Below are 11,178 nucleotides of genomic sequence, written 5' to 3' on the forward strand. Positions count from 1 at the left end.
CTCCCTCCCCTCCCTCCCTCCCTCCCTCCCTCCCTCTCTCTCCCTCCCTCCATCTCTCTCTCCTCCATCCTCAGTCATGAGGGAACAGACTCTCTGACTGACTCTGATGACCTCATCGTGGTTCTCAACAACTTCAAGAGCAGAATCATCAAAGTCAAGGTGAGCTCTGATTGGCTAGAGAGAAATGGTTAGTTGACAGGTTGAGGTTGATCACCAGTGGATGGGTGTGTTGATTGACAGGTGGGGGGGTTGACAGCTTGATTGACAGGTGGGGGGGTGTTTAATAGCTTGATTGACAGGTGGGGGGTGTTTAATAGCTTGATTGACAGGTGGGGGGGTGTTTAATAGCTTGATTGACAGGTGGGGGGTGTTTAATAGCTTGATTGACAGGTGGGGGGGTGTTTAATAGCTTGATTAACAGGTGGGGGGGTGTTTAATAGCTTGATTGACAGGTGGGGGGGTGTTTAATAGCTTGATTGACAGGTGGGGGGGTGTTTAATAGCTTGATTGACAGGTGGGGGGGTGTTTAACAGCTTGATTGACAGGTGGGGGGGGTGTGTGTTCAGGTCCAGAAGAAACCCGAGAAGATGAGTGAAGAGCTGCTGAGTGACGGAGTCCCAGGACAACGACTCCGGCTTCTGGGAGTCCCTCACCTGGTAGGACTGGTCCTCTGTCCCTCACCTGGTAGGACTGGTCCTCTCCTCTGTCCCTCACCTGGTAGGACTGGTCCTCTCCTCTGTCCCTCACCTGGTAGGACTGGTCCTCTCCTCTGTCCCTCACCTGGTAGGACTGGTCCTGCGTCTCTCCTCTGTCCCTCACCTGGTAGGACTGGTCCTGCTGCTCTCTCTCCTCTGTCCCTCACCTGGTAGGACTGGTCCTGCTGCTCTCCTCTGTCCCTCACCTGGTAGGACTGGTCCCTCACCTGGTAGGACTGGTCCTCTCCTCTGTCCCTCACCTGGTAGGACTGGTCCTGCTGCTCTCTCTCCTCTGTCCCTCACCTGGTAGGACTGGTCCCTCACCTGGTAGGACTGGTCCTCTCCTCTGTCCCTCACCTGGTAGGACTGGTCCTCTCCTCTGTCCCTCACCTGGTAGGACTGGTCCTCTCCTCTGTCCCTCACCTGGTAGGACTGGTCCTCTGTCCCTCACCTGGTAGGACTGGTCCTGCTGCTCTCCTCTGTCCCTCACCTGGTAGGACTGGTCCTCTCCTCTGTCCCTCACCTGGTAGGACTGGTCCTCTGTCCCTCACCTGGTAGGACTGGTCCTGCTGCTCTCCTCTGTCCCTCACCTGGTAGGACTGGTCCTGCGTCTCTCCTCTGTCCCTCACCTGGTAGGACTGGTCCTGCGTCTCTCCTCTGTCCCTCACCTGGTAGGACTGGTCCTCTCCTCTGTCCCTCACCTGGTAGGACTGGTCCTCTCCTCTGTCCCTCACCTGGTAGGACTGGTCCTGCTGCTCTCCTCTGTCCCTCACCTGGTAGGACTGGTCCTGCGTCTCTCCTCTGTCCCTCACCTGGTAGGACTGGTCCTGCGTCTCTCCTCTGTCCCTCACCTGGTAGGACTGGTCCTGCTGCTCTCCTCTGTCCCCACCTCACCATCCATCTCTATCTCCATCCTTCTGTTTGTTCATTCATCCATTCATCCCCCCATATGTCTGTCTCACTCCTTCCCTCTCTCTCATTCTCTCTCTCTCTCTTTCCCTCTCTCGCTCCCTCTCTCTCTCTCGCTCCCTCTCTCTCTCTCGCTCCCTCTCTCTCTCTCCCTCCCTCCTCTCTCTCTTTCTCAGGAGCTTCTCTGGAGGTGTGAAGCCGGAGGAGCAAAAGCAAGACAAGGATGATGTCATCAACATCTTCTCTGTGGCGTCTGGACACCTGTACGAGAGGTTCCTCAGGTAAACTCACCTGTACGAGAGGTTCCTCAGGTAAACTCACCTGTACGAGAGGTTCCTCAGGTAAACTCACCTGTACGAGAGGTTCCTCAGGTAAACTCACCTGTACGAGAGGTTCCTCAGGTAAACTCACCTGTACGAGAGGTTCCTCAGGTAAACTCACCTGTACGAGAGGTTCCTCAGGTAAACTCACCTGTACGAGAGGTTCCTCAGGTAAACTCACCTGTACGAGAGGTTCCTCAGGTAAACTCACCTGTACGAGAGGTTCCTCAGGTAAACCCACCTGTACGAGAGGTTCCTCAGGTAAACCCACCTGTACGAGAGGTTCCTCAGGTAAACTCACCTGTACGAGAGGTTCCTCAGGTAAACTCACCTGTACTAAAGGTTCCTCTGGTAAACTCCTGTGTTTGTCCACTTTGTGTGTGTGTGTGTGTGTGTATATATATATAGCCTGTGTGTGTGTGTGTGTGTGTGTGTGTGTGTGTGTGTGTGTGTGTGTGTATATATATATATATAGCCTGTGTGTGTGTGTGTGTGTGTGTGTGTGTGTGTGTGTTAGGGCTGTAGGATTGTATCGATACAACGATGTATCGCGGTACGTAGTCTCGCGATACTGTATCGATCTTTCAGCCCGGAGTATCGATACAGCCGGGCGCTGTAAAATTTAAAAAAAAAAAAAAAAAACAACTTTTTTTTTTTTTTTTTTTTATTTAAATTTTTAAATCCAGTTTAAAAAGCATATTCTACAATATTAAGTTAAAAAAGCATACATATAAATAATTTTGAAAAACGATAAATACTACAATGTTGACAGTTTAAAAAGCATGGATATCAAATGTAAAATATTTATTAGCTAGTTCTCTGTCCAGTCATTGAGTTTGAGTTATCTATATAGTGCATTTGAGCCATTCAGTTTTCAGTCTTGAACACTTAAAATCTTTCAGTAAATGATGTGTGTATCGCAATACGTATCGTATCGTATCGTATTGTATCGTAACCTCTGTATCGTGATACGTATCGAATCGTGACCTGTGTATCGTGATGCGTATCGTATCGCGAAATCCAAGATGATATACAGCCCTAGTGTGTGTGTGTGTGTGTGTTACAGATATGCTCATGTTTCTATAACTCGGATACGTATTTTCCTGTTGTCTTGTCAGGATCATGATGCTTTCGGTTCTGAAGAACACCAAATCTCCGGTCAAGTTCTGGTTCCTCAAGAACTACCTGTCCCCCGCGTTCAAGGTACCGCCGGTCACACCAGAGGGGAGGAAGCCTGGGATGATGGCTGATAGCTCAAGTCAGGGATGATGGCTGATAGCTCAAGTCAGGGATGATGGCTGATAGCTCAAGTCAGGGATGATGGCTGATAGCTCAAGTCAGGGATGATGGCTGATAGCTCAAGTCAGGGATGATGGCTGATATCTCAAGCCTGGGATGATGGCTGATAGCTCAAGTCAGGGATGATGGCTGATGGCTCAAGTCAGGGATGATGGCTGATAGCTCAAGTCAGGGATGATGGCTGATATCTCAAGTCAGGGTTGATGGCTGATAGCTCAAGTCAGGGATGATGGCTGATAGCTCAAGTCAGGGATGATGGCTGATATCTCAAGTCAGGGATGATGGCTGATAGCTCAAGTCAGGGATGATGGCTGATAGCTCAAGTCAGGGATGATGGCTGATAGCTCAAGTCAGGGATGATGGCTGATATCTCAAGTCAGGGATGATGGCTGATATCTCAAGTCAGGGATGATGGCTGATAGCTCAAGTCAGGGATGATGGCTGATAGCTCAAGTCAGGGATGATGGCTGATAGCTCAAGTCAGGGATGATGGCTGATAGCTCAAGTCAGGGATGATGGCTGATAGCTCAAGTCAGGGATGATGGCTGATAGCTCAAGTCAGGGATGATGGCTGATAGCTCAAGTCAGGGATGATGGCTGATAGCTCAAGTCAGGGATGATGGCTGATATCTCAAGCCTGGGATGATGGCTGATAGCTCAAGTCAGGGATGATGGCTGATGGCTCAAGTCAGGGATGATGGCTGATAGCTCAAGTCAGGGATGATGGCTGATATCTCAAGTCAGGGTTGATGGCTGATAGCTCAAGTCAGGGATGATGGCTGATAGCTCAAGTCAGGGATGATGGCTGATATCTCAAGTCAGGGATGATGGCTGATAGCTCAAGTCAGGGATGATGGCTGATAGCTCAAGTCAGGGATGATGGCTGATAGCTCAAGTCAGGGATGATGGCTGATATCTAGTCAGGGATGATGGCTGATATCTCAAGTCAGAGATGATGGCTGATGGCTCAAGTCAGAGATGATGGCTGATGGCTCAAGTCAGGGATGATGGCTGATAGCTCAAGTCAGGGATGATGGCTGATATCTCAAGTCAGGGATGATGGCTGATAGCTCAAGTCAGGGATGATGGCTGATAGCTCAAGTCATGGATGATGGCTGATATCTCAAGGCAGGGATGATGTGGCTGATATCTCAAGTCAGGGATGATGGCTGATAGCTCAAGCCAGGGATGATGGCCGATATCTCAAGTCAGGGATGATGGCTGATAGCTCAAGTCAGGGATGATGGCTGATAGCTCAAGTCAGGGATGATGGCTGATATCTCAAGTCAGGGATGATGGCTGATAGCTCAAGTCAGGGATGATGGCTGATAGCTCAAGTCAGGGATGATGGCTGATAGCTCAAGTCAGGGATGATGGCTGATAGCTCAAGTCAGGGATGATGGCTGATATCTCAAGGCAGGGATGATGTGGCTGATATCTCAAGTCAGGGATGATGGCTGATAGCTCAAGCCAGGGATGATGGCCGATATCTCAAGTCAGGGATGATGGCTGATAGCTCAAGTCAGGGATGATGGCTGATAGCTCAAGTCAGGGATGATGGCTGATATCTCAAGTCAGGGATGATGGCTGATAGCTCAAGTCAGGGATGATGGCTGATAGCTCAAGTCAGGGATGATGGCTGATAGCTCAAGTCAGGGATGATGGCTGATAGCTCAAGTCAGGGATGATGGCTGATAGCTCAAGTCAGGGATGATGGCTGATAGCTCAAGCCAGGGATGATGGCCGATATCTCAAGTCAGGGATGATGGCCGATATCTCAAGTCAGGGATGATGGCCGATATCTCAAGTCAGGGATGATGGCTGATAGCTCAAGTCAGGGATGATGGCTGATAGCTCAAGTCAGGGATGATGGCTGATAGCTCAAGTCAGGGATGATGGCTGATAGCTCAAGTCAGGGATGATGGCTGATATGTCAAGTCAGGGATGATGGCTGATAGCTCAAGTCAGGGATGATGGCTGATAGCTCAAGTCAGGGATGATGGCTGATAGCTCAAGTCAGGGATGATGGCTGATAGCTCAAGTCAGGGATGATGGCTGATATCTCAAGTCAGGGATGATGGCTGATAGCTCAAGTCAGGGATGATGGCTGATGGCTCAAGTCAGGGATGATGGCTGATAGCTCAAGTCAGGGATGATGGCTGATAGCTCAAGTCGAACACGGACTTCTAAAGATATAAAGTCAGGACAGGACGACATGAGGTCAAATGTAAATATTCTATAACGTTTTCTTCTGTGTGTGTGTGTGTGTGTGTGTGTGTGTGTGGATGTGTGGTGTGGTGTATGTGTGTGGTGTATATGTGTGTGTGGTGTATGTGTGTGTATATGTGTGTGTGGTGTATATGTGTGTGGTGTGGTGTATATGTGTGTGTGTGGTGTATATGTATGTGTATGTGTGCATCCATGTGTGTGTGTCCTGCAGGAGTTCATCCCTCACATGGCGCTGGAGTATGGTTTCCAGTATGAGCTGGTCCAGTATAAATGGCCTCGATGGCTCCACCAGCAGACAGAGAAGCAGAGGATCATCTGGGGATACAAGATCCTGTTCCTCGACGTCCTGTTCCCCCTCGCCGTCGACAAGTTCCTGTTTGTGGACGCAGACCAGGTAACAAACACACACACACACACACACACGTACATGAAAACCACACACTGTGATGACACGAGAGGTTGGCTGTCCAGGTGTCAGACATGGGTAGTAAAATAAATACATTCCCCATGATTAAACAAGAACACAAAACAAGGATTTTATTTTATTTTAGCTTTTATTGTTAACTTGAAAAGCTTCCTCATTACAAAGCGGCTTTAACTGGGAAAAAGGTCTCTTCGGCAGTCAAACACTCCTAAACACAAGTACAAGGCCTTCCCAGGTCAGCGGGCTGCGTTCCTAATCGCATACTTCTACTTTTACCACCAGTACTACAGCTGCCCCTAGAAAGTATGTACTTTGCACGCAGTACGCATCCAATTGGGACATGCTACCTTGTCATAACATTGCGCCTTGAAATTTGACCACAGCCGTCACTGTCCATGGAGCTATAAAAAAATTACTTGTGACGTGACGTAATTTCCGCTGAGCACAGGATTGTGGGTCAGAATAGTCAGAAAGGTGTGCTGGCTTGCATACTGCAAAATACGAGCGGATGTAGTAGGACATCCTGGTATTTTTGCCATACTGCATGTATTGGGATATACCACATCCTTTTTTGGCGTACGTCTGCGATTCGGAATGCAGCCCAGGAGAGCTAGCAACCAAGTTCCCTCCTCCACTGCTCCTGTCTGGTCCCCATGGGGGGTAAATAGGCCTCTCTTCAGCCAATCACTGGACCTGATGTCCCTCAGGTGTGCTAAGCTGCACACAGGCCCCAGGGGTTGTAGCTGTAATCATTTCTTTAATGGGCGGCCATTCATGCAGTCCCGACCACGGCCACCAGATGGGGATATAGCGGTCATCAGCCTGTTAGTTTTGGTGTCAGCTGCAGCCGGAGGAGGGGAATACATCCTCCCTCAAGAACCCAACCTCTTGTGATGTCACAACACACACACACACAAACACACAAGCTGAATCCCAAATCGCGCACTTAGGCAAAAGTGCAGAGCACTCGCGGCCTTGTGGCCTTACATGCGCGTTCCCGCTAAGTCCACAAGGGCTCAGGGTAGTTCCAATACGGAATCGCTAGGTCCACAAGTGCGCCACGCCGCCATTTTGCGCACTTTAACCGCACTTAGCGAAAGTCCGCAATTTCACGGACTTAGGAGCAGAAAATACCCACAGCCCACCGCGTCTCGTGACACAGTGCTTGAGTGCATCCGAGTCATGATCCGAGTGCATCACACATAAATGATGACATTTGCAGATAACACAACATTTATCTTGAAATCCACATGCTGCAAACATATCCCCCCCAACCTAATTTTTTAATTATTATTAAATTAAAACGGACGTCAATCGGTCAATTTGCAGAGCTGAGGGGAGCGTCAGAGCAGCCTCTGCGTCGGAGGAACGCGGCAGCCAATGAAAACGAAGTGGGAGGGGCATTGAGCGAAACTGGAAGTGCTGTCCCATTTAATTCACGGCCCTGCACCCTCTGGCCCTTCCAGCTGACGTCAATTAAGTGCTCAGGCCTCAGGCCACAAGTGCGAGGGGCCGCAAGTGCGGTTTGCGCACTCAGATTGGGATTCAGCTACACACTCTCTCTCTCTCTCACACGCCCTGCTGTCCCGCTCCAGATCGTGCGTACGGACCTGAAGGAGCTGAGGGACTTTAACCTGGAGGGGGCGCCGTACGGCTACACCCCCTTCTGCGAGAGCCGCAGGGAAATGGACGGATACCGCTTCTGGAAGTCTGGCTACTGGGCCAGCCACCTGGCCGGACGCAAGTACCACATCAGGTACCACACCTAGTACCACACCTAGTACCACACCTAGTACCACACATAGTACCACACCTAGTACCACACCTAGTACCACATCAGGTACCACACCTAGTACCACATCAGGTACCACACCTAGTACCACACCTAGTACCACATCAGGTACCACACCTAGTACCACATCAGGTACCACACCTAGTACCACATCAGGTACCACACCTAGTACCACATCAGGTACCACACATAGTACCATACCTAGTACCACATCAGGTACCACACCTAGTACCACACCTAGTACCACATCAGGTACCACACCTAGTACCACATCAGGTACCACACCTAGTACCACACCTAGTACCACATCAGGTACCACACCTAGTACCACATCAGGTACCACACCTAGTACCACATCAGGTACCACACCTAGTACCACATCAGGTACCACACCTAGTACCACATCAGGTACCACACATAGTACCACACCTAGTACCACATCAGGTACCACACCTAGTACCACACCTAGTACCACATCAGGTACCACACCTAGTACCACATCAGGTACCACATCTAGTACCACATCAGGTACCACATCAGGTACCACACCTAGTACCACATCAGGTACCACACCTAGTACCACATCAGATACCACACCTAGTACCACACCTAGTACCACACCTAGTACCACACCTAGTACCACATCAGGTACCACACCTAGTACCACACATAGTACCACACCTAGTACCACATCAGGTACCACACAGTACCACACCTAGTACCACATCTAGTACCACACCTAGTACCACATCAGGTACCACACCTAGTACCACACCTAGTACCACATCAGGTACCACACCTAGTACCACACCTAGTACCACATCAGGTACCACACCTAGTACCACATCAGGTACCACACCTAGTACCACACCTAGTACCACACCTAGTACCACATCAGGTACCACATCAGGTACCACATCTAGTACCACACCTAGTACCACACCTAGTACCACACCTAGTACCACACCTAGTACCACATCAGGTACCACACCTAGTACCACACCTAGTACCACATCAGGTACCACACCTAGTACCACACCTAGTACCACATCAGGTACCACACCTAGTACCACACCTAGTACCACACCTAGTACCACATCAGGTACCACACCTAGTACCACATCAGGTACCACACCTAGTACCACACCTAGTACCACACCTAGTACCACATCAGGTACCACACCTAGTACCATACCTAGTACCACACCTAGTACCACACCTTACCTAGACCCATTAGAGCCAGCGTGTCTTCAGTCTGCAGGGGCTGTCGAAGTTGTTCTGTAATGACAAATGGCAAACAGACTTGTGTGACTACATTCTAGACCTCTTCTCTCTCTCTCTCTCTCTCTCTCTCTCTCTCTCTCTCTCTCTCTCAAATTCGAATAATCTTTATTGGCATGACCGATGAAAAACCTATGCTGCCAAAGCAGTACAGAAAATGATTAACATTGATGACAAACAATAAGAAATGAAATAATATGCAAACATCAACAATAGAATACGTGTCCCTGTCTCTCCCCAGTGCTCTGTATGTGGTGGACCTGAAGAAGTTCAGGAAGATAGCAGCAGGAGACCGTCTGAGGGGCCAGTACCAGGGCCTCAGCCAGGACCCCAACAGCCTGTCCAACCTCGACCAGGTCTGCGCGCGCGTGTGTGTGTGTGTGTGTGTGTGTGTGTGTGTGTGTGTCCGTGTGTTAATAAGTGTGTCACTCCCTGAACCGAATGGTGGTCTAGTTTGCTTCTTATATAAGCATCATACCCCCCCCCCCCCCCCTTGTCTGTGTCCAGGATCTGCCCAACAACATGATCCACCAGGTGCCCATCAAGTCCCTCCCCCAGGAGTGGCTGTGGTGTGAGACCTGGTGTGACGACGGCTCCAAGAGCAAGGCCAAGACCATCGACCTGGTACGCCGGCTGTGTGTGTGTGTGTGTGTGTGTGTGTCTGTATGTGTGTGTGTGTGTGTGTGTGTGTGTGTGTGTGTGTGTGCGTGTACATAATCTGTATCTGTAATAATGTGTGTGTGTGTGTGTGTGTCCACAGTGTAACAACCCCAGGACCAAGGAGCCCAAGCTGCAGGCGGCCGTGCGGATCGTAGCGGAGTGGTCAGACTACGACCAGGAGGTCAAACGACTGCAGACCAGACTACAGCAGAGAGCAGCCGACACACACATGCGACCGCAGGAAAGCACAGGTACACACACACACACACACACACACACACAGACCAGACTACAGCAGAGAGCAGCCGACACACACCTGCGACCGCAGGACAGCACAGGTACACACACACACACACAGACCAGACTACAGCAGAGAGCAGCAGACACACACATGCGACCGCAGGACAGCACAGGTACACACACACACACACACACACACACAGACCAGACTACAGCAGAGAGCAGCCGACACACACATGCGACCGCAGGACAGCACAGGTACACACACACACACACACACACACACACAGACCAGACTACAGCAGAGAGCAGCAGACACACACATGCGACCGCAGGACAGCACAGGTACACACACGCACACACACACACACACACACACACACACACACAGACCAGACTACAGCAGAGAGCAGCAGACACACACATGCGACCGCAGGACAGCACAGGTACACACACACACACACACACACACACACACATACAGTAAATACAGCACCATTTACTTCAGCTAACTCTAATCAATCTCTGAAGGTTTTTTATGAGTACACATCAAAACAACATCCATCACACTTCCAACACAATATATATACTGCGTTTACAAATATTTAATGATCTACATAATAACCCTCTCTCTCTTTCTCCCTCCCTCCCTTCCTCCCCCCCCCCCCCGTCTGTCAGACTCTCATATAGAGCTGTGATTGGTGGGCGGAGGCTGCGAGGCTGTGAGGCCACAGCAGCCCTGAGGAGGACTGGATGGACGAGACTCTGTTTAAAGAGGCTGACCTCAGGCCAGCCCTCATCGTCCAGACTGCTCTACAAAGAGATCCTCTCCTGCACCTGGCTGACCTCAGGCCAGCCCTCATCATCCAGACTGCTCTACAAAGAGATCCTCTCCTGCACCTGGCTGACCTCAGGCCAGCTCTCATCATCCAGACATCCCTCTTACCCAATGTGAATGCTTTAGGTAGTGGTCAGGTGGAGGAGAGAGGTGTTTGTGTGTGTGTGTGTGTGTGCGTATGTGTGTTAATCATGATTAACAATCCTATCCGATCCAACAGCATTGCCCCCTGTGTCAGCTTATGTTTGCACTGATTGGAAACCCTGCGTTAGGCTCCGCCTCCCACCACAAGGGGGCAGTATCATGAAGACCCTGGCGGTTCACTTTGTGTGCTAGAAACCTTTGTCTGAGGGGAGCAGGTCTGGGGCCGATTCCATTTTGATTCAGCATGTCCTTCTTAAGTATATATATTTGCAAAAAAAAAAAAAAAAAACTTTTACAATCTTGGCTTTAATTTCAGTTGACTGGATTGAAATGGCCCTGAACCCAAA

The 11,178-nt window shown here is 50.1% G+C and overlaps 1 protein-coding gene across 1 annotated transcript in view; it reads left to right on the forward strand.

The window, feature by feature from the left end:
- uggt1 (UDP-glucose glycoprotein glucosyltransferase 1) overlaps nt 1-11,178 on the forward strand; it is a 36,122-nt gene extending 24,944 nt beyond the window's left edge. The window contains 11 exon segments of the mRNA XM_084451031.1: nt 75-159; nt 567-611; nt 613-656; nt 1,781-1,885; nt 3,043-3,127; nt 5,664-5,846; nt 7,472-7,632; nt 9,191-9,305; nt 9,457-9,573; nt 9,710-9,860; nt 10,528-11,178. Of these exon segments, the coding sequence (XP_084307157.1) occupies nt 75-159; nt 567-611; nt 613-656; nt 1,781-1,885; nt 3,043-3,127; nt 5,664-5,846; nt 7,472-7,632; nt 9,191-9,305; nt 9,457-9,573; nt 9,710-9,860; nt 10,528-10,547 (1,111 nt within the window). The 3' untranslated portion in view covers nt 10,548-11,178.

This window comes from Borostomias antarcticus, assembly GCF_949987555.1.
Source record: "Borostomias antarcticus genome assembly, chromosome: 16".
NCBI classification, from domain to species: Eukaryota; Metazoa; Chordata; class Actinopteri; order Stomiiformes; family Stomiidae; genus Borostomias; species Borostomias antarcticus.